This window comes from Triturus cristatus, chromosome 4_1 (assembly GCF_964204655.1).
Source record: "Triturus cristatus chromosome 4_1, aTriCri1.1, whole genome shotgun sequence".
NCBI classification, from domain to species: domain Eukaryota; kingdom Metazoa; phylum Chordata; class Amphibia; order Caudata; family Salamandridae; genus Triturus; species Triturus cristatus.
The window spans coordinates 1,335,101,938-1,335,124,942 of record NC_140585.1 but is presented as its reverse complement, the minus strand read 5'-3'; the positions used below and the strand labels follow the sequence as shown (position 1 = coordinate 1,335,124,942).

At 43.9% G+C, this 23,005-nt stretch overlaps 1 protein-coding gene across 1 annotated transcript in view; it reads right to left on the bottom strand.

The window, feature by feature from the left end:
• The window catches only part of PRKAB2 (protein kinase AMP-activated non-catalytic subunit beta 2), a 383,829-nt gene that overhangs the window by 60,050 nt on the left and 300,774 nt on the right, over positions 1–23,005 (bottom strand). The window contains exon 6 of the mRNA XM_085654813.1: positions 3,575–3,708. Coding sequence (XP_085510939.1) covers positions 3,575–3,708 — 134 coding nt within the window. The remainder of the gene's footprint in view (positions 1–3,574; positions 3,709–23,005) is intronic.

Here is a 23,005-nt window from a genome sequence, read left to right as displayed (position 1 = left end):
CTGCCGTATACCACCATACGACAGGGGCATGGGGGTGACCAATCTGCACCTCTACTACCTGGCTACACGGCTCATTGTGATCCACGACTGGTTTGCGGGTGGCTGGTCCAACCCGGCATACCGAGTGGAACTCCGAGCATCGGAGTTTCCACGGATCCAGGCCTACCTGTATGGAAGTCCGGTGCCGGAGGATCTTCCCCCCGGTTACTCAGGCAGTGCTTGTGGCCTGGCGAGCCGCGCTGCGACACGTAGGGTGGAATCAGAGACTGACCAGGCAGACGCCCCTGTGGAGTGGGACATGGCTGGCGGAGGTCTCCTCTTTACCAGACTTCCGTAGGTGGGATCTCATAGGGATTTCGCTCTTGGGAGACATTTGGGTGGGGGACCACATTAGATCATTCGCAGACCTGCAGCACTGACATTCCCTCCACTCTTCCCAATTCAATAAGTACTTACAACTCTGGCATGCCCTCCGGGTCCATATCCCCTCCCCCACATCCCTTCCCAAATTCAGTCCACTGGAGGCCCAAGTGATGATGGGGAACTTGGGTAGAGGGGGGGCGTCGTGGATTTACCGCTCACTTGTAAACAATGGCCCTGCGACCCTAGACCATCTTCGCGCTCACTGGGAGGGGTGGCTGGGTCCCCTGGACGAGGTGGACTGGAGAGATGCCCTCATGGCCCCCAAGCTGCTGACGACCTCCTCCAAGCTGCGGCTTGTCCAGCTTTTCTACCTGCACGTGCCGTACCTTACTCCCGTGCGTTTGTTTACAGCTCGCTTGCGGCCCTCCCCATCCTGCACGCGCTGCCAACAGGCCACGGCGTATTTCTATCATATGGTATGGCAATGCCCAGCCCTCACGCCCTTTTGGACAGGTGTGGAGCTTGAGCTTGCGCGGGCCCTTGGGTGGGAGATTCCACACGACCCACTGCGCTTGATCCTGGGGTTGTTGGATGGCTTGGACGGCTCCCGGCTGATAAGCGTTTTTTGGGAACTGCGCTGGTGGTGGCAAAACGTGACATTGCGGCACTTTGGTCCCAGGCTACACCCCCCACAGTTCGGAGGTGGAGACGGCGGTGGACTGGTGCGGTACCCAAGAGGAATCCCTTTTTGAGGCTAGAGGTCGCCCAGAACTCTTCAACAAGGTCTGGGGCAAATGGTTTCATTTAGTGCGGTCATGAGATTGCCGTGGCTTGTGTCTGTGACTGTCGATAAGCTGGTGGTCTCTCTGCCACAGAACTTTTATGGATCTCTATCATTCTTAAGATCTGCATTGTACGTGTCTATCGTGTCTGTAATGTTGTTAATTAATTTATTATTGTTCTCAAATACAATAAACTTGATTATCAAAAAAAACAAAGTTTAAACAGCTGCATTTTTTAACATCCTTTTGATTTTCTGGCACACGGTTTGTGTGCTTTTTGTCATGACTTTTTTTACTCTAATTCAGCTACCAGAAAGAATTGTTGCCATATTCATATCGAAGTTCCGCCTTGTAATTTCTCATATAAAGTAAATAAGTGTTGACCAGTATTGTTGTTTCTGTGGACAATGTCACACAACGTGAAAAATGCTGCAACAGTTCCGCATGCTGATGTTCCTCCTTGGTGTATCTTAGACATATGCGTGCTGGGGCCAGATTCATATGGTGGAGGTAATTAGGCTGAGTATATTTAATCTAAGGGGGGTTCTGTTAACTGCTTTGGTGTGTTCTGATATCTGCACCCAATCCTTATCCTGTATTTCCTCTTCTAGTTATTGCTTCCAAGTCGCATTCAGAGCAGGTGTAGAGAGGTGAAATGTAGATGCTAGTGTTCTATGCAAGGAAGTCACTGCCTTGCACTGTACCACATGTGTAAAAAGTACTGCTGATTTCAGGGGTTCGCTTGCATCAACATGCTGTATAAAGTTGATTGCTACTGTCAAGTATTATATCTGATGAATTATCCAACACTAAGACCATGATTATCCACTAAGGTTTGAAACAGGACAAGTCTTCCATCATCGTAGATGTCACCAAAGACTGTATTATTATTCTGCATCCAATCTGGAGTATAGTGTCATTTGGCCACTAATGTTAACTCAGGTAGCACCCATAGGGGATGGTCTGGAGAATAAGGGACAACAGAACTCAATTTACATGTTTATATTCACCCCAACAAAAACAAACCGTGCATAATGGAATCAGGTAGGTACATCTCCCTCGTCCTGCATTATACAGTGTGTGTAATAAATCAGTGTCTTCCATGATATTTATAAGGTCCATACATTCAGTATTTATTTCTACTTCTATCCATCTCACCATCCACACAATATGTGTATCCAGATAGTATATTGATAGATACTGGAGGATTGTTGGTAGCCAATCTATCAAGCGTGTTGTCTTTTCAACAGAGGGCTGACGCCTATTTTGAGCCCAAATCAGCCCTGGCAGGATAGATCTGGTAAGGAAGATTTAGGAAGGAACAATTGAAGTGCCATGATGAAATAAAGGAACATATTCCAAAATGCCATTGACCTTCTAATGTCCTATCATGTCAGCATGCTTCAGCCTTTATTTACTTTTCAGACCTTCTAAGGACAATTCAAATGGTAATAAAAATTAAAATACCTTGAATGCTATGATAAGGATGATCTCCTATTTTTCAGAGACCATCTAAAGTATATTTTCAATTGATTATGTAAAACCATCTCTTTAATTGATGGTTCAGTTTTATGTTGGGTGGCTCACCTCAACAATTTCAATAATTCTATTTAGCCCTCTGAATATTTTTAGTGATGTGCTTTCTCAAGGCAAGTTGCTCTGCATAAATCATTGCTTTATGCTTGGACACCGTGGTCCTGTAGCAAGACCTGGGAGTAATTGGGACTCATCCCACCTACCAGAAGAACCACCAACAACGACATAAGCAGCACTTCCAGCATCACCACTATCAAAACCAGCCAAGTACAGGGACCAGCAACACCTTTGTAACGGCACTGTCCCTTTTGTTGGCCTGTGGCTGAAAATGGCTTGTATATTTATGGGTCCCCGACTACTGGGCTATGTCCCATGTTCAAACACTTACAGCCAGAAAGCCTGTCATCATTGATAACAGCTTGAGCCAGATTTGCTGTTGCAACTGTTTGTGGTAAAGTGATGATGGCAACGCTTGTGAAACACCTGAGGGACAATAAAAAGCAACAACATCAGCGGTAGCAAGCAAACAAAGTTTGGGGAGACTGAAGCTAGCACTGAGTCTGCAGCGGTCGGAGCAGTGCCCCACAGTGTGCTGCACTTGGATTCCTACATAACATATCATACCATGTGTATTTGTAAAGCAAACATTCACCGAAGGGTATCTTGGCGCTGAAAACAGATGTTTATTGTTGCCCAACTCAATGTTATTCATTTTATCGACCTCAGAAGGATGAAAGGATGGGTGGACCCACCAGGATTTGAAACTGTGACCATGAGGATGATTAACCTGTACACATATGCATTTTCACTGTATGTGAGGCACACTCTTGCTTTCACTGATGGCCCTAAACAATGCCTCAATATAAGAAAGAATCAAAGTAATTACAACTTACTGAAATATTCGTGTCTTTGTTGAGAATGACTTGTAGGAGATGAGGTGGGAGAATGGGTGGGGACTTGAAACGCTCATCGGGTCTGAACTCATACATTTCTTGAGCATAAACTCCAGGTGGAGAGCTGGACACATCTGAAAGCAAAATAAGACTCAAGCAAATGTAATTACCATTTGGAAATTTCCTGAAACATTGAACATATTATCTTTGACTAAGGCAAATTCCTTAAGTTCTCAAAACTGCCAATCACCCAGCAAGCAAACAACTAACGTTCCTGTTATTAACTTGTTTTTATATAGACCACACAAGAATATATTTCTCAAAAAATCTTGCATTAGAAGTACAGAACAACAGCATTAAAGATCAATAAATATACATTTGCTCTGTTTGCAAAAATCAATGTAAGTCTAGATCGGCAATGACTATCAAAATATAAAGGGCTATATTTTTACAGGTAAAAAACGGTGGGCAGGGGTGATTCGTTTTATTGTCATCTAAGAGAATTAACTAGAAGTACATTTATTTTCATTGTATTCAACGATTAAGCATTGTCGCTCACTCCCTAAGCATAAGTCAGATATTTTTGACCTTTTGACTAATAAGCAGCCTGATGCTATTTTTCTCACAGAAACATGGCTGCATGAGAGCTCTGGCCCTTATATTGTGATTGCTTTACCATCCAATTACACAATAGTTAGGAGAGATAGAGGAATCAAAATGGGGGAGGCATTGCGGTCATCTATAACAACTCCTATACTTGCAAATTTGAAGATCTATCTTTTGCGGGCTGTGAGGCTGCGCTATTCAGTTCACTCTTTCAGGTATTCTGCTCTATCGCCTTCCTGGGCCTGCTGGGTCATGGGCTGTTTCACTTCCCGATTTAATCACCCCCCACCTCTTGGACGCCGCTAACTTTACTATCCCCGGCGACCTGAACCTGCACTTTGATGAACAGACATGTACTATTAGCTCGGCACTTATTTCTGATTTAGCAGCTATGAACATCCCGCTTTGTAATTCAGGCTCCACCCACGTGGCTGGCCACTTACTAGACCCAATATTTTTCATCTGCCTAACATTTGTTGCCCCCCAGCTTTCCAATACTTTGGTCGGATCACTTCTTGGTGGGCTTCCGGGTCAAAAAAGATCTCTCTAGTTTATCCTCGATTACTCCCGGCCATAAGTCCAAATCCAGAAATTGGGGAAAATTGGATATCGAAGCTCTGAATAAGCTCATATCCAAGACTGTCCCCAGCTTTAGCCCAATTTCTATAGCAGACGAGGATGCCATACGTAATTGGATCCTTAACTCCATTGATGTTTGTCTACCGACGTCTGTCAAGATGGTGAATAATCACCGGCCACCTGCCCCCTGGTTTTCCAAGAGGCTAAAAGTGGAGAAAAGCAAATGCAAAGTACTAGAGAGGCGCTGGAGAAAGAATTACGCTCCAGACACCAAATTAGCATATAAAAAGGCAACAAGATGCAAAGTACTAGAGAGGCGCCGGAGAAAGAATTATGCTCCAGACGCCAAATTAGCATATAAAAAGGCAAAAAGAGATTATCATTCACTCTGTAAAGTTGCACGTGCAGAGCATGTGACTTTTACCATTTCCAAGGCACAGTATAACTCCAAGACGTTGTTTAATCTTGTTAAAGAACTGTCTGGCGCGACATGCCAACCTAAATCCCCGGATCTTACTGAATTGCAATGTGAAGATCTTGTTAGGATTTTCCTTAACAAAGTTGAAAAAATATACTCCACACTTAATGAATCCAAGCCTACCAATGCCATACTGCAAACTACGACTCCCTCTCAGTTAATTAGAAGTATGGAACCACACCTACCAATAAATTAGAAACTTGGGCGCTTCTAGATAGCACCTCTTTCAGGCGGATTTTGGACAGCCTTAGATCTGGTTCTCCCAGGACCCTATTCCCATCACTGTGCTTCAGAAACTCGAACAGTCCTCCTTGTTGTTAATTATGGAGCTGCTCAACGCCTCCTTAAAGGAAGCAATGTTTCTGTCAACATGGAAGCATGCGATGGTTCGCCCACTTCTAAAAAAATGTAATGCCTACCCCGCGAAACTGTCTAATTTCCGGCCCAACTCCATGCTTCCAGCCTTCTCCAAAATGCTGTAAAAGCACATTAATCTTCAATTGACGGCATTTGTTGAATCCCAAAAATTTTTGCATGGCTCACAGTCTGGTTTTAGACCAGGCTTCTCAACTGAAACTACTCTGCTTGGAGTCACAGAAATGTTACGCAACCGTGTTAACTCTGGAGACACTGTGGCACTTATACTCTTAGATTTAAGTGCCGCTTTTGACACGGTCTCTCACACCGTGCTATTGCATGCGCTGCAATCCTAAGGAATAACTGGTTCTGCACTCAACTGGCTTGCTGATTTTCTGACTGATCGCACGTTCCAGGTCTTCTCCCCCACGGCCCGCTCCAATCCTCATTTCTCACCTTATGGGGATCCTCAAGGGTCCATCCTTAGCCCTCTTTTGTTCAACATTTATGTCAGGCCTCTGGCGACGATTGCTGAAGATGCAGGGTTGTCCCTTTTCTCCTATGCCGAAGACACCCAGATTGTTTTCTCCCTTTCTGCTGAAAGGGCGTCAAAATCATCTTCCCTTCAGTCTGGGCTGAGGAACATAGCAGGATGGATGCAAGCCAACCTGCTCAAACTTAATGGTGAAAAGACGGAGGTGCTGATTTTGGGTAAGAACAAAGATCTATGGGGACCTCAACACTGGCTGCCTGAAATTAATGCTCTGCCCCAGCCTAATCATCAGGTCCGGAATTTAGGTGTTATAATCGATGACCAGTTATCATTGAAGCAACAAGTGGTGAAAGTGTCTTCAATCTGCTTCACCATCATTAAATGGCTCAGGAAAATTCTTTGGATGCTGCCTTTGTCTACACAACGTACCGTGGTCCAGACTCTTGTCACTTCTAGACTGCACTATGGAAACATTCTGTATCTAGAAGCCAACAAGGAAGTGTTACGTAAACTGCAGATGGTGCAGAATGCGGCGGCTAGGCTACTTTGTAAGGTTCCTAAAACAGTTTCCATCTCAGTTTCTCTTAGGGATCTACATTGGCTCAGGGTTGAGAATCGTATTAAATTCAAAGCCCTGAGCTATATGTTCAAAATCAAAGTTGGTAAGGCACCCCAATACTTGAATGCTTTAGTTCATCCTTACCTCCCACCACGTCTCTTACGTTCCGCCACTCAGGCAAAATTTACGGTTCCTAGGACCAGATTGTCGCGTATGGGCGGCCGGTCCTTCTCTTGTCTAGGTCCCTCTTTATGGAACTCCCTCCCTATGTCACTTCGGACTGAACCTATTTACGAGAATTTCCGTAAGTGTTTAAAAACCTGGTTGTTCAATATGTAGAGCACTTTCTTTTTCCTTTTGTTCCTATCAGGCGGCGCCGGAAAACCCTTGGGTAGCTGTGTGCCTTATAAGATAAAAGTAACATAACATAACAGCTTTCAACTTAAAAAAGCACACAGCAAATCTCAACTGTCAGTTGAAATGCAATCGTCTTCTAACCAACAAGACCTCTAGAATGAAGTGTGGGACTTCAGAGTGTTGGAGGAAAGAGAAATCATCACACACAAGGTCGTCAAGAGCACCGACAAAGGTATCATACAGAGCAAAGTCTAAAAAGACTGAGGCAATAATGATACCATGTTGGCTGACACAGCATTGTATAAACCCAGAACTAACCCTTAGCCTCTTGCCCTGAGGATATTTCTGGGCCCTGATGTGAGCCCAGGATAAAGTCCACAAGACTTGTGGGAGTCCTAGAAGGCAGCTGCTCCTTGATATACACCTGCCAAGAGTCATTTTAAATGGCTCCAATGATGCTTTCCTTCCCAAGGTAGAAACGGAAAGCAAAGAGAAATATTCCAGCCTATTTGTTGATTCCGAGGTGTAATTTTTAATGGGTCCATTTGGACTATCGGATGACAGACACAGCCGTTTAATGGTAAGGAATCGAGCCAGGGAGGAGGAATAGTTCAATGCTGTATAAAGGGGGCTAAACTGATCAGAAAATGGTCAATGAGATGCTTAGAACCCTCTGTACAGAGATATACACCGCTTGACTTTAAAGACCTGGGCCAGTTTGAGTAAAAAGTAGTTCCTGCATCCAAACAGCATAGATTAAGCTCAAAATTTGGAAGAGCCAAGAGCTCCTCATACCCTATGGGGCCAATTCCGATCTCGGTTGCTAAGCCCTCCGTGCGAATCGGACCTGGTGTGCTTTCCAAGCGATACGCGTTGTGCGATTCCGACCGAGCGAGTACAGTGCAACCGCTTGGTTACGGACTCGATTCGGCTGGACTCCCATAGCACTCAATGGGAGCTTGTGTACGGACACGTACACAGGCTCCCATAGCAAAAATGGGGTGGGTGGGGAAAACGTACACACGGTGACGGGCACACCATTTTGCCTGCCACACTGTGCATGCTTGGATCGGGGGGACCCATGCGCACCCCCTGTGACCGAATCGGAGTGCTACGGGTGAAGGGGGCCTGCTCTGGCCCCCCGAAGTTCAATTCCGACAGCTGAGACCGAGTCGATACAGCTGTCCGAATCGTGCAATGTACTTGCCCGTTCAGAATCTGGCTCCATTTAACAGCATGATTTGGCTCCGTACGAGTCGGACGGATAGATTCGGGTTCGTAAACGATTCGGTACGTGCGGACGTGATCTTCGCATCATACTTAATCGTTTGTAATGGGGGACGATTCGGACGGAAAGATAGGCTCCGGATCGGATTTGCTCTATATGAATCCCATTTGGAGACCTTCCTTACGAGATCGGAATCGGCCCCTAAGTCAGCGTTTTTTTAACCTTTTGACTTCTATGGACATCCAAGTAATCATTACTGGAATCTGAGGACTCCCAACTGAATCACTATTGGAATCCGGAGACCACTACAGAGTCATTACTGGAAGCCGGGGACCATGGCCAAAGAAACAAACATTCACTAGACAAATACGCAAGTGATGAAACATATTTAATTTACAAGCAAATATGAAAAATCTAAATTTAAAGGGAAGGTAGATGTTTTTCTACATTGAATTGAGATCACCAATTGTCCATGCGATACTCTGATTTATGCACTTGCACTGCTCCCATGAATGAATCTGAGGATACCAACTTACGGACAGATTTGTCATCATTTGGCGCAATACTGAAAGACAGCATGTAGCGCTGCGTCAAATGGAGAAACCAGGAATGTGCCATATTTACTAACATATGGTGCATTCCTGCTCTCTCTCTGCACAGGCGCAGTTGTAGTTGCCAAGCGCCAGTGCAGGCAGCTTTGAGCCAGCCAGGATTATTTTTGTGGAGGAAGGGTTACCCTGCTGGGGGTTACCCTGCTGAACAAAAACAATGAAACCCTGAGGCATTTCCCTCTTTCTATGTGTGCTGCAGAACGCAGTACATGTAGAAATAGGAGAAATAACATGTATAAATAAAAATATTTCTGCTTGCTAACCCTCATCTGGGAAGGTGTAGCATTTTGATGCACTCCCTGGTTTACTAGTCTTAGTACATCTGGGAATGCTCCAAAATCCATGAGTGGATGCGTGGGAACACACATGAAACGCCTTTCCCAAGCAGAGTTATGCAAGGAAGCGACTTGTGCTGCCTTGTGCGACTCAAGATTTACTATGCTATGCAGAGCCACGCAGGCAGGCCTGGATGGCATACTACCTCTAATTTAAGGGCTTGCGTTGCTTTGTGTGATGCCTTAAGCCCTTGATAAATCTGGGCCTAAATTTTTAGCTTCATTTTCAAATGTCTTCAAATTTACAAAACGTTTCCAATTTTACATTTTGCTTCCTTATTTACTTTATTAATTTCTTCATATTTTTTGTTAAGTAGTTGCGGACTTCCTGACTACGTGATGCGAACCCCAAGGGGTCCTCCGACCAGAGGTTAGGAAGCGAGGCCCTATGTAAATCTCTGTAAGTGCTACAGTTTTGTATTAAACTTAAATCAGTATCAAAGCAACAGTTGCTATAAACACATTAGTTTCAAAGGAAGCATTTCATAAAACTAACCATTTCATTATCAACATGCTCAGACTTGCAGCTTCAGCGTTGGTTTACATTTTAATACTAAACCTGTAAACCATAAATAAAAGTAAAGTATTTTAGTTTAAAACTCTCTTAATTGCAGTCTATGAAATAAGAAGGACTGAATGAAGACGTGAAGAGGCAGACTGAAAAGGAAACGTAAAGAAAACATCAAAACATTTGAATAGCATATTCCGGAAAAAGCTATGCAAACACACGTGTTTCATCCAATTCTGGTATGGCTGAAGCAAAGTGATAGTCTCTTCCTGGAGCCGCCACCTTTCTCTAAAAGACCATGGGCCAGATGCATCAAAGGGTTTTGCCCATTCTGTGTCTATGGGAAAATGTGTTGATGCATATGGCCCCATATTCGTGTTTATTTGTGGAAATGTCGCTGATGCTGTCAACAATATAAGACAGGCCAAAGGAAGCCTGTGAGTAAGAAAAATACCAGAAAAATATTTTTCACACCCGTGAGCTTCCCTGCATTAACACCAGTTTTCAAAGAATGTATAGAATGATCTAGGTGGATAGGGAGGTAGGGTTCCACTTTCTCTAGGATGCAGAGAGAGTCATCACCTATTTTGAAAGTGGAGTACTCTGTGGTGCATCCTAGTCTAAAGCCTGACTGAAGTTCATGTACATGATCAATTTTACCATTATTCTTCTAAATTTCAACCTTTGTGTAAAGTAAAGGGTACAGGTAAGTAAAGCAAAGTAATTACATTGAGTTACACCTCTTAAAACACAGTACAGTGGACCACCCATTCGTATACAAGTGTTCAAACCTTAACCCGGATTTAACACTGCATTAGCAAACACAAACAAGCCATACAGTTAACGTCTTCCCACACCCCCTCTTAGGGGAAGCATAAGGAGAGGAGAGTGGTGGGGGATTTCTACCGGAGAGAGACGTGCGTGGAGGTCCTGGTGTGTGCTGCTTGCCATTGGGAGGATTTCTGCTGCTGCCTGCCCTTGTTTGTGTCTCCCTCCCGCCACCGCGTTTCAAACTCCAGCGGCCGCGGTTGGAGGGGGACCACATTTCCCAGCGACACCTGCTTCACGGGCCGGAAGTTGACGCCTACTGGCCGCGCCTGGTGGCGCTACAAAGCTCAAGGACGCCCTCCGCGCGCGGGACCGCGCGCGGGCAGTGCCGGGCTGAGCCCGGGCAGAGGGCGGGCCGTTTGTGGCCGTCCGGGGCCAGAGGAGGCCGGGACGGGACACCCCCCGTGGATCTTCATCTGTGGTCGACTGATATGCCAGGTGACACTGTCTAACATTGTCGTGCAACGTATTTTATTATATGTGCGCTAGCGGGGTGAGGGGGCACCTTATCAGTACATCATGAGCAGACGCAAGGGCGCGGCTGGGACATTGGATGCTTTCATGATCAGGGCTGAGAGTTTATTGACACACGAGATCGAGCTAACTGAGTGGCGTCTATCCTTAGATCTTAGGACGGCTCAGCGACGCTCATCTCTTGAAGCCGTGACACAGGGCGATATTACATGCCACCGTCTCTCTGTGTCACCAACCCTGCTCCCAATGCCTGCGACACCTGCTCACCAACTGTCTCCATCAGTCGCCCCAGCTATATCCTCTGACATTCGTCCTAGTGGCCAAAAAACCCGCACCAGATCTCACACCTCTAAATTAATTGGAGTGACTAAATCTAGCGGCCCACCAGCCAAACGGAAAAGGGGCGCTAATAACCAATCTAACACCTTCTGCCGCCCCGTTAATTGTAATTGTAATAAAACGGCATTTCAAACAATTGTTGTTCCCAATACTGAGTCGGTGGGCACCCAAACCGATGAGCCCACTCCTACCCCTTATAGTAAGGACGACATTATGTCAGCCCTGGAGTCGGGTTTAAAAGCCATAGTTAGCCACTCTAAAGTTTTATTTGATGCACACTTTGCCCTTTTAAACGAGAGACTCCTACGCATGGAACAATTGTTAACTCGGGAGATAGCCCCTGTTTCATCGGCTGCTGATTGCACTTCCCTACCTATGTCGACGCGCTTGTCGGGGGACCCCGACAACCTAGGTACCGGGACAGCCAATGTCAACAACAGTACTCAGCGCTTATACAACGGTTCATTACAACATCCCCCGGCGATCGTTCCACCGGACATTGATGCCAGATTACGGCCCACTGCACCAGTCCCACTGAAGACTTTGCCCAGCACTGTGACTTTGAACCTTCCCCCCGCATCATACCCCTATGTTATAATTCTAGCCGGAGTCCCCTGTTTGCCTGGCACAAAGAAGGAATCATGGGTGGACCTTCGTAATAAATGTGTCGACTGGTTAAGGAAACATAAGGGTTTTGAACCAGCCAGATTGCATGAAATTATAATGGTGCGGAGAGTGGGATGGGTGGGTACATCGGCCAAAAATATTAGTGGGGATTGTATTGTTATAAATTTTTCCAGACCCCATACTGTTCAGTCTTTAATGCGTACCTGTGAGTTATTGCCAGGGCCCATGACGAACATATGCATGTTTTCCCTCGGCCATTTCTAGAAACCCATCTCCAACAATTGTGTGACTATGCCTGTGGCCCTCCCTTTGGCCAATCGCTTCTTGGCTCTGTCCGACTTAGATGTCCCTGATTGACAACCAAGACCGAGTAACGAACTTCCTGCCCTGTCGCTGATTGAGGACCCCATCCTGCCGTTAGCATCTGTACCTGTCTCCTCTGATAATTTTGTTAATTTATCATAGTGCACAGTATCAAGGACAGGTACCCTAAATATCATAAATTGGAATATAGCAGGCCTCCAACAAAGGCTCCTTGACCCTGGGTGGGTCAATTTTATCCAGAGTCAGGACATAATCATGTTACAGGAGACGTGAGCAACTTCTAACTTACATGTTAATGGGTTTCAGTGTCACAATATCCTTGCCACCAAACCTAGAATGGGCCGCCCTTCGGGAGGCTTATCCATTTGGATTAACATCTCTGCTGGAGGCTCTTCCAGGGTCATACAGACGAACAATCAGAACTTCCAGGCTATATTATTTAAACAGAAAACTAGTTTTTTCCTGGTTAATTTTTATAATAATGATTTTAGTTCATTATCTAATATACATTTTAGGAACCTTTTAAACGTTATTAACACTCTGGAGTCTAGGGCTGATTTTAACAATATTTCTGGCCTTGTATTGGGTGGTGATTTTAACGCCAAACTAAATGAAGATTGTCCAACTATTAAGGACTGTAATTCGGGCTCGGGGTGTCAAAGGGGTGCGGAATTAACTACCTTTTTGAGTACACATAACCTGGAGAATGCTATGGACCGTTTTCCTGCTGTCCCCATAGTGCCCACATTTAGAGGTAGAGACTGTTCCTCAACAATTGATTACATTTTTATTTCCCCTGGGCTGGCAGACTGTATTAGTAAGGCTAAGGTAATTCCAATGTCCCAAGGAGATCATAATCCTATCAAGATCAGTTTAAAGACTATCCATCGACCAGTTTACAACAAGGAATGTGGTGCTGGGAACCTCTCCATTGGCTCAAACAATTTTAGATTAAAATGGAGGGGCATTAACGTCATGACGACTGTTCAGATCTTGGTCAGAGATAATCTTCCTCTTTTCCTCTCATGTTTGTCCGATTTAAGTCCTAACCTTGGGGCAGTAGATGATTTTGCTAAGATTTGTTCAGCTCTTCGAGCACAGCTCACGATTCCGCTGCGCGCCATCACGGAAGACCAGGGATGGTTTGATCATGAGTGTTCTCTGGCCAACCGCGACTTGCGACTAGTCTTATCTGCTAGCCCGAGGAATCTGTCTGATGTAAAAAATGCTAGGATCCGATACAAATTGGCCATAAGTAAAAGGAAGGAGGAGATTCTCGAGGAGCGCTGGGAGGTGCTAGCGCAAACAGCCGCCCGGTGTAGGGGGGATATGTTTTGGGCCGCGGTTAAAGACCTGCGTTGCACAGGTCAGCTCGCGACCCCAATGGATTGCACCATCCTTGGAGCTGCATGGGTGGACCATTTTTCTAAGATCTATGCGGCCCCACCCTCAGTGGCAGCCACCCCAATATTTAACAGTCCCCCACGAGTTGATATATCATTATCCGAGGTGGAAGAGGCCATCGCACAGAGTGCGGGAAATAAAGCCCCTGGCCCAGATGGCCTCCCAATTGATATTATTAAGGCTCACCCTGACTTATGGGCCCCACTCTTGTTGAATGTTTTCAAGAATTTAATTTTTACTTCTCCACCATCACCAACCTGGTCATCTAGCATAATAGTGCCCATTTTTAAGAAGGGCGACCGTTCCCAACCGTCATGTTACAGGCCTATCTCCCTTATTGACAACACCCTAAAGATTTTAGGGAGAGTATTGTATAATAAAATCCTATCATGGGCCGAGGATAACCAAATTTTAGAGAGTTGCCAGTTGGGTTTCCGCAATAAAGTTGGAACCGCGGAGCAGTGCCTAAATCTGAACCTTATTTTGGGCAAATACACCGTAGCACGTAATTGCCCAATTTATTTGGCCTTCATGGATTTATCCACTGCTTTTGACCTTGTCAATAGGTCATTACTTTGGAAGGCCTTATTGGATTACGGTCTGGATGAATCCCTGGTACACTTCCTGGCCTATTTGCATAGAGACTTGAAGGCCTGTGTCAGGATTGGTATTGGGGGTGAGGTCTCTGATCTAGTTAGAGTTAATAGAGGGGTCAGACAGGGCTGCGTCCTAGCTCCTCTCTTATTTATAATATATATTAACGGCCTTCACAAACATCTGGTTTCTCTAACCGGCGATGTCCCGACCATAAAAGGTAATTATCTCCCCGCCCTGCTATATGCAGATGATGCGGTGCTTATGGGGCGCACCCCAAACGCTCTACGCATTTTAGTGAATGGCTTCGTTACACATATGGATTCCCTAGACTTGAAGACCAATTTTAAAAAGTCCTTTGTAATGTCCTGCGGCCTGAAGAGGCGTCATATTGGCAGTATAGTTGTGGGGGCAGAAAGACTGGGCTCAACTAGCAGTTTCCCGTATTTGGGTGTGGTCTTTGCTGCGAACAACTCCTGGAGTGGGCATATTGCCCACGCCAGGAGTAAGTTCTCAAAGTCCATTAACTCTATCCTGAGCCTCCCCCGTCCAAAACTGACCGGGGCATTGCCTGCTATCCTAAAAATATACAAAACTCAATGCGTCCCGGTTGCTAAATATCGTGCTGAGGTTTGGGGTTTTGCCAGTTGTTCCGACATAACTGCCGAGGAACACAGATTTTGTAGGAAACTCCTCTGTGTTCCCATCACTTCCTCACATTTTATATGTCATAGGGAATTGGGGTTGCATTTTATATGGGATTTCATTCGTGCTCGTCCAGCCCTTTTTTGGCTGGCGATTTGGAAAAATCCCGCCGCCATTTTGACTAGGGACATCATCGAGGATTGTTTACGCTGCGACAAGGGCACGCTATCCCCTGGTTATCAGGGGTGCTTAGTGTATTTCGCAGCGTGAACCTTGAAGATACTTTTCTAAAACCAACTACTACTACGCTCCCCACTAAATGTGAACTTAAAAAAGCACTTTATATGTCATTTGATGCCGAAAGGGTAGTAAGGGAATCTTTGAAACCTAGTGTCTGTGGATATCTAGCCCGTAATTTTACAATTTATCCGACACCCAGTTATTTAACCCTTACGTTGAGCCATTGGGAGCGCGGCCTTATATTTCGCCTCAGGGCAGGCACTATTAAATATGCACTTAGTTTTCCTTTATGGAATTTTAATGATCGATGTGTTGAGCCATGCCCTTGTGACTCTCTGAGTAGGCAAACTATTTTACATTTTTTATTCTTTTGTAAATTTTACATGAAGTATATTAAATGGTTTTTAATGCCGTATTTTAAAAAATTAAAACCACTTAGCCTGGAACTTGCATTTTCAATGATTTTGTCCCTGGATGACGATGAACTTGTCTTTCGTGTGAGCTCTTTCTTAAAAACTGTGGTTCGTGCTCGGTTAACAATGTCTTAATGTTTATATGGACTATTCCTTATGTGCAAAACCGTACTTTAATGTCTAATTGTATGATTTTATAATTGTTTTGTTTTTCTTTTGTACTTTTATGGATTGTTAATGATCCGAATAAAGTTCCATTGATTGATTGATTGATTGGTAAATGGGAGTGAAAGACAGGGCATTAAATATGGACATCTATATGAGCTGCCCAAAGGTAGCAGCAGCCTGCACAGGCTTTCCCTATGATACGCTTGACCCTGCCCTTGCTATCTCTGGACCCAGATAATGAATGCAACAGCAGGAAGGGAAAGAAAAGAGGGCTCTAAGAGCAATTTGTAGGTTATGGCACAGACACATTTAGCTATTTGTTGTAGGCCTATTGTTCCCAACACATAACATATAGTTAGAGTGAACTTAGGGTCAGCCCTTGTTCGTCACTGGATGCTTGTGTTACATATCTTAGGTCTCTGCTCTTGATTCAGCCTTTCCTTCTTGTTCTTGTGTTTCGTCCTGCTGAAGAGCATTTTGGTCTTACAGTGTTCTGATTGGCTGAGTTGTATTAATTCACTACTGGTTTAAGGGGACTCAATTTTTGTTGTTATTCAGCACTCCAGGGAAGTACACATCTTTCCTTGGTCCAGGGCCGGACTGGCCATAGCGGGTACCGGGCATTTTCCCGGTAGGCTGCGAGGGTGGGTGCCGGTTTTGGGCCCCTGCGGGCCGTTTTTGTTACTGGGGGTCGGCAATATCGGTCCCCTGTAACAAAATCGGCCAAAACCGACCCTCGCAAACTGCTCGGCTGCACTCCCCCTAACCCCAGGGGGGGGCGGCTGAGAACTTTGCCAGGGCCAGTTTATGTGCCCAGTCCGGCCCTGCCTTGGTCTCTACCCTGCGTATTGCACCAGACATCCCAGAGCCCTTAAGCCCCCTGGCAATTCACAACCGTACTTCATTCATCCGAGGTCCCTGTTCTGCTCTTACGCTCCCTGGTGATTTCTGTCCCGTCTGTTCCCAAATCTTCTTATTTTTAGGGGGTCAGGCAGCTGCAAAGTGTTTTTGGGCTCCCCACTTCCTTTTTAGGTACTGCAGCACAATTTATTTTCATTATTAATTTACCATTCTAAAATGGCCATCAGCCATGTTTAAACAATAAATAAAAAATGGAAAATTTGCAGCTGATCTATGATGACCAGGACATTTGCATGCATGTGCCACCATGCAGGCAGATGCCTCAGAGGCATCATGTAATGGCTTCATGCACACATGGGCATCATAAAGCAGGTGGATGCATGCTTCAGTGGCCATCTTGGATTGGCAATTCTGTAATAAAAACCCATTTCTAAATGGACTCCTATGTACCTTCATGCCTCTGCATGCTTCGTGAAGGAATGGCATCCGTTTTCCAATTAGATAACGCCATTGTAAGCAAGCATTGGCAAACCCAATGGCTTGGCCTTTTACAGCTGAGACCAATGGCTTTGTCAATGCCTATTACTCTCTATTTTCCACTCCTTTCCTTTCCCCCAGGCTCCTTACAAACAAATAGAAGGCTGTGGATAGCTAAGAATGTAACTAAGGATCAACCATGTGATAATATTAGTGTCTAAATGATATGCAATGTCACTTCCACTACTGTTGACCTTCAATAGGTTCACAAGTAAAGTGTGTGACTTACCCTGTCCACCCAGACTCTTTAGTTAGAGCAGTAACCAGGGAGATAAATGGCATTTAATTATATATGCAAATTCCGAGGTGAAAAATGTATAGCAGAACTCCTTGAATGATAAAATGAATTTGACTTGCAATGGCATGTTAAAGGTTTTATTGAGAATATATTCAAGGCAAATTGTCTCTGCTTGTGTTCAATCTGCGGAAAATACTTAATGTATCACGTGATTTTGACCTGTCCTCTATATTTATTGCATAGAAGAGGGTACTTGGAAAAAGGTCCTCAACTCCTCGATACCCATAGGCCACTTGCCCCAGAAATGGAAACATGTTGATGTGAAGCCGTTGCTAAGAAACAGTCCACAGACCCAGGAGAACGCCACAAACTACCGACCCATCTCCCTGCCCCACTTCTCAGCCAAGGTCATGAGAAAACTATCAACATCCAGCTAACAGACATCTGAAGAACCACAACCTTCTGGCCCACTCCCAAGCTGGCTTCAGAGCAAACCACAGCACTGAGACAGCTCACATCGCAGCCATGGACGACATCAGAATGCTGCTAGACTATAGAGAAACAGCAGCCCTAATCCACCTCTACCTCTCAACAACCTTCAACACTGTATTCCACCACACACTGATCAACAGACTCCACCAGATCTGAATCCAAGGAGCAGCCATCAAGTGGATCACTTCCTACCTTACAGAAAGGACGCAGAAGCTCATCATCCCTCCCTACTCATTGCTCCCTAAGAACATCACCCGCGGTGTACCTCAGGGCTCATCCCTGAGCCCAACCCTCTTCAACGTATACTTGACAAACCTGGCCAACATCGTCAGGAGCTACAGACTCAACATCATCTCCTATGCCGACACCCAACTCATCCTCACGCTAGCAAGGCACTTCACAATGAAGGACCGTCGTACCTTAACAAATGATTGAATTTCCACCAACCTACCAGGGAACTCCATTCGAGATCCCTCTCCCTAGCAGCTACCCAGCACATCGGCCGGGCGAACAGCAGAGGCTGCTTCTTCTCCCACCTGGCGGCTAAGTCCTGGAACATGCTCCCCCTATACCTCAGAGTAGCACCGGCACTCCAACAGTTCAGGAAGGCCCTCAAGACCTGGATGTACAACCAATAGGAACAGGCAATGTGATCCCGCTACAGGACCCCACACCACAGCGCCTTGAGACCCTGATGGGTGAGCCAGCCATGCTATACAAATCCTGATTGATTGATTGATACTTGCAACAGCTGCTCTTGAAATAGGTAGCAACACTGCAGCAGGTAACTTACACCCATGCACAGGTGTGTGGGGGGTTCCTTGCACCCCCATCATAGCATTAATTTACTGACCAATTATGTGGAAGAGGGGCCCATTTTCCATACTTGCATTAGGACCAATAACACATTTAATCAGAATAGGGAGCCAGATTTACTAACCTCTGACGCAAAGCAGTGAAGCAATGCAACTTGTTTAGTTGCGTTGCCTGAAAGGGAGAAAGCAGAAATGTGCCATATCTACCACGATATGGCACACTTCTGCTCTCTCACAGCATTAACGCCCTGGAGGCAGCCTACCACCAACGTAGCAGCCTTACACCACTGTGCAAGGGAGACTGCGTTACAAGTATAATTGTTTTCACCCAGGAAGGAATACAGAATGCAGTGTGCATTGACAGAGGAAATAGCAAGGAGAAAATTTTCTTCTCCTCGATACTCTGTCCTCTAAGAAGTGTAGAGATCCCAGGTTTAAAAAGCTTTGTAATCTGCCCTACTTTTCCTGTGGCTGCATACATCGACGACTTTTGTGCTGGAATACTAGTGCCCCTCCTTCTCCATGTGTGTTATGGTACCATTTTCAGCTGTGTGTACAGCTGTGGGCTCCTCTCATCTGGTTGTTTGTGCTGGCCGCTTCTCTCCTCTCTTCTCGAGCTTTGGAGTTCGCAGAAGCCTGAAGCCTGGACCGGAGCCCAGAGCCCTGTCCGGCTGCTACATTTTGACTGTGGTTCACTGACGCACAGTGTGGCTCGTGGCTCTGCAAAAACCCTACGTCCACTGCTTCAGCCTCTTTGAACTGCCACTGCTGCATTCGCTTGTTTTGGCACTGCCGCTCCTTGCCTCTGTGCTTGATCTAAAGGGCCATAGGACTGGCTCGGTGGTGGTATAGGGGAGCCAAGACCTCAGCTGGAAAAGCCAATTGGTCCCTCAGTTTAACACTATTGTGCTTTAAGTGGCTTGCGGGGCTCTAGAGTTCCCCCAGGGGCAGCAGAGTGGGCATAGGAAGGTAGAAGATATAAAAGCAAGAAAGGCACAAAGGACTTATAGGCACTACAAAGAAACAACAACCAGTCTGTAGGAAAAATATAAATGGCCAATTAGAGCTTCTAACTCACTACAGTATTATGTTCCAGGCACAAGCACTGTTTTTCATTAGAAAGTCATATTTTTACTTCTTTCGCGTGTGAGTATTTGACACTGTGTAATCTATGTTCCAACTCAAATTATGTCTTTCTATCTTGCTTGCTCACAAGACGGAGGGCCACCTTGTTCTGTACATTGATTATTCTCTCTCTTATATTTGCCCTTCAGGTATTGAATGATAATTTTTTCTGATTACAGGGAGACAGCATAGGGGTACTGACACTGCAAGCAATAGGCTTGCCTAAAAGCTGGTGGCTGGGGGTCGGCAACTGACATAAAGGAATCATCTACCGCTATAATAAAGCTCTCAGCCCTATTACACCATACTACACCACCAAATGCAGTGAATGTTGAGAGTCCAAAAGAGAAAGAAGTGGCCAGGATTCCCATTGCCTAACAAGTCCCCAGCATTTTATCAATACGTCTGGTACGTTTATTTCACACACGTTCCATTATTACATCATTTATACAACTTAATACTTTATCCGAAGACCCTAGAAATCAATGTCAGTCAAACTAGAAGTGCATTGTCACAACCACTTTAATTAGCTCAAAGCCTGTGATATTTTTTTAGACTCTGATTCAATCTATGGTTGAGAGGTGACAATCAAGATAACTGCACTGACGGCCTCACCGGCATAACTCCAGATAACATCAAAGACACTGTGTTCACCCCTGGCCTGAGTGACTCTGAAAATTCTGCTACATTATCAGAATTTGCATTGCAGTGTTTCTTTTTTGGGGATAACAATATGAAAGCCAAAGTCAATGGTGATAATCTCAATTTAAATATTCCCATCTCCACCAGTCTTATAAATCAAGATTATACCCCACCTACCTACCCAATACTTGACACCAATTACAGATATCTCTGGAACTTTAACTATAATGTCACATACACATTGTTATTAAGTGATCAAGTGACTACCATGAATTTGATTTTATCAAACAGAGAGAGCATAAATACTTTTCTACACAAAGTAACATTGCCACATTATGACCTAGAAAAGTCTTTCTCTGCACCTTGGGCTGCCCTCAGTATAGATGACCTGATCAACTTTATACAGTCATTGCCAACTAAAATCAGTACAAGTGAAATTAAGTTCCATCAACCAAATTAACAACACTAATGGCAAAGGATCCTCTACTAATTTTAAAAGTCTTAATAATTTACTTTTTTCAATTCCAATGGCTGATGCTGCTAAATCTCTTAATCGATGTGTGTTATAAGGACTAGCCACTGAGGTTACAGTGACATCATCCGTCAGCTAAAATCACCTCTATCTGGAGTTTTAGGTATGAAAAGTGAAAAATTTGTGAGTACTATCGAAAATGACAATTTCTGCAGGGAGATGGCACAGTACCTTGTACCGCAGCTTGATTCAGATCCAATTCTAAGCAAACAAAATGCCAACAGCTTCCACCCATACATAATTAATTACATAGATTGAAAAAGCTGAGGAAACTAAATAAAAATGTACAAAGCAACATGGGGAAAATATACCCTGTTGCTAAATCTGTGGTCATGACTACTGTTCAAAGGATTGACCTGCTTTTCAATCTATCAGTAGATAAAAACGATTTAAACACTATTCAAAAAAGTAAGCGAGAGTTCAATTAAAAATAAACAAGCAAATATGTCAATGATCACCCCTTGCTGGAGGTAAAAATGTATAATAAGTTAATAAGTTAAAATAGCATGAATAAATACAATTGATGCATCATCGATCCTATTCAATGATTCATCTTTGCAATATGGTGTTTACAATGTGGTACCTTTACAGGGCAGATTTTACCCTGCAATGGCCTTTACCAGGCATGTCTTGAACACACATGTCTTTACCACGGTAAGTATTGTATTGGTAAGTATAGGTCAGGCTTAATGCTCTAGGTTTAAAGGGGAGTTGGGTAAACAGGGGCATGAAGGGTCCTGAGTTAGAGGGGGTAGGGTGTTTTACCCCCTCAAAAAGAAAATACAATTTGGATGTATGTGTAGGGTGGTTGGAAATAGGGGTGTATGGGGTCTGGGGTTAAAGAGGGTTTAGGGGCTACCCGCCAAAAAGAAAGAAAGTGGTAAATATGAGTTTAGGGTTGTTGTAAATAGGGGCGAGGTGGGATATGGGGTTAAAGAGGAGTTTGAGGGAGCTAATCTCACAAAAATAAAATAAAATGATAAAATGAGGTGTAGGATAGTCTGTGGTTTAAGGGTAATTGGGAGTATTTACCCCAAATGGAAAACATGTGGCAAAAATAGTTTATTTAAAATAATTTTTTATTTTGTAATTATGGTTTCACCATGAGCGTTATGTAAGGATTTTTAGAGGAATAGGATGGGAATTATTTTAATTTGGGGATTTTAAAACTAATCGGGTGTGGATATTTTTTGGGGGGGGTGTTAGTTTTTATTATTTTTTAATAAAGAATATTTATGTCAATTTTTTTTATAATGGATTTAGGAGCAAGACCTTAGGGCGATATGGGAATCGATTGGGAATGTCTTAAATGCTTGTTGATAAAATATTGGGGTATGGGTTTTAATTTTTTTAGATGTTGGTATTTACTTTTTTTTTTTTATAATGTTTTCAAATTCTTTTTTTAATGTATGTTTTTAAGTAGTGGAAATAGGATTGGGAGTGTTTTAAACTTGTTTTTTAATAGTGTGGTGCATTTATTTTCCCATGGTGAGTAGATCATGCTTTATATGTAGATAGTTAAGCATTTTGTTCTTTTTTTTAAATGTAATTACTATACTTTTATTTTTAATTATAATTTGTATTTAAGGTTATAGAAACAGGAAAGAGGCATGACTTTTTTATGTGGTTTTCTTTTGAAATATTGAGGTATTGTTATTTATTTTGAACCCCTTTGCAGATATTTATTTAAACAGTTTTGTTATGATTTTATAGAAATGTATTTATAATATTTTATTTAATAATATGTTTATAACCATAACCACCATCAACTTTCCAACATTTATGTTTTTTAAACTTAAATACATCAAATATCATTTATAATTTGTTAACAGTGTTTTTGTTAATGCAAAGTGATTACAGACACATTTATTTCTTAAAATAATATTTATTCTTTTTTATACATATTTAGAATATCAACTTCCACATATATACTTTCGTATCTATGGAAAAAACGTATTTATACAGCAGTAATTTGTTTGTAAAGTAGTTGATATTTTTACATTAGTGTATGCAGTCAATTGA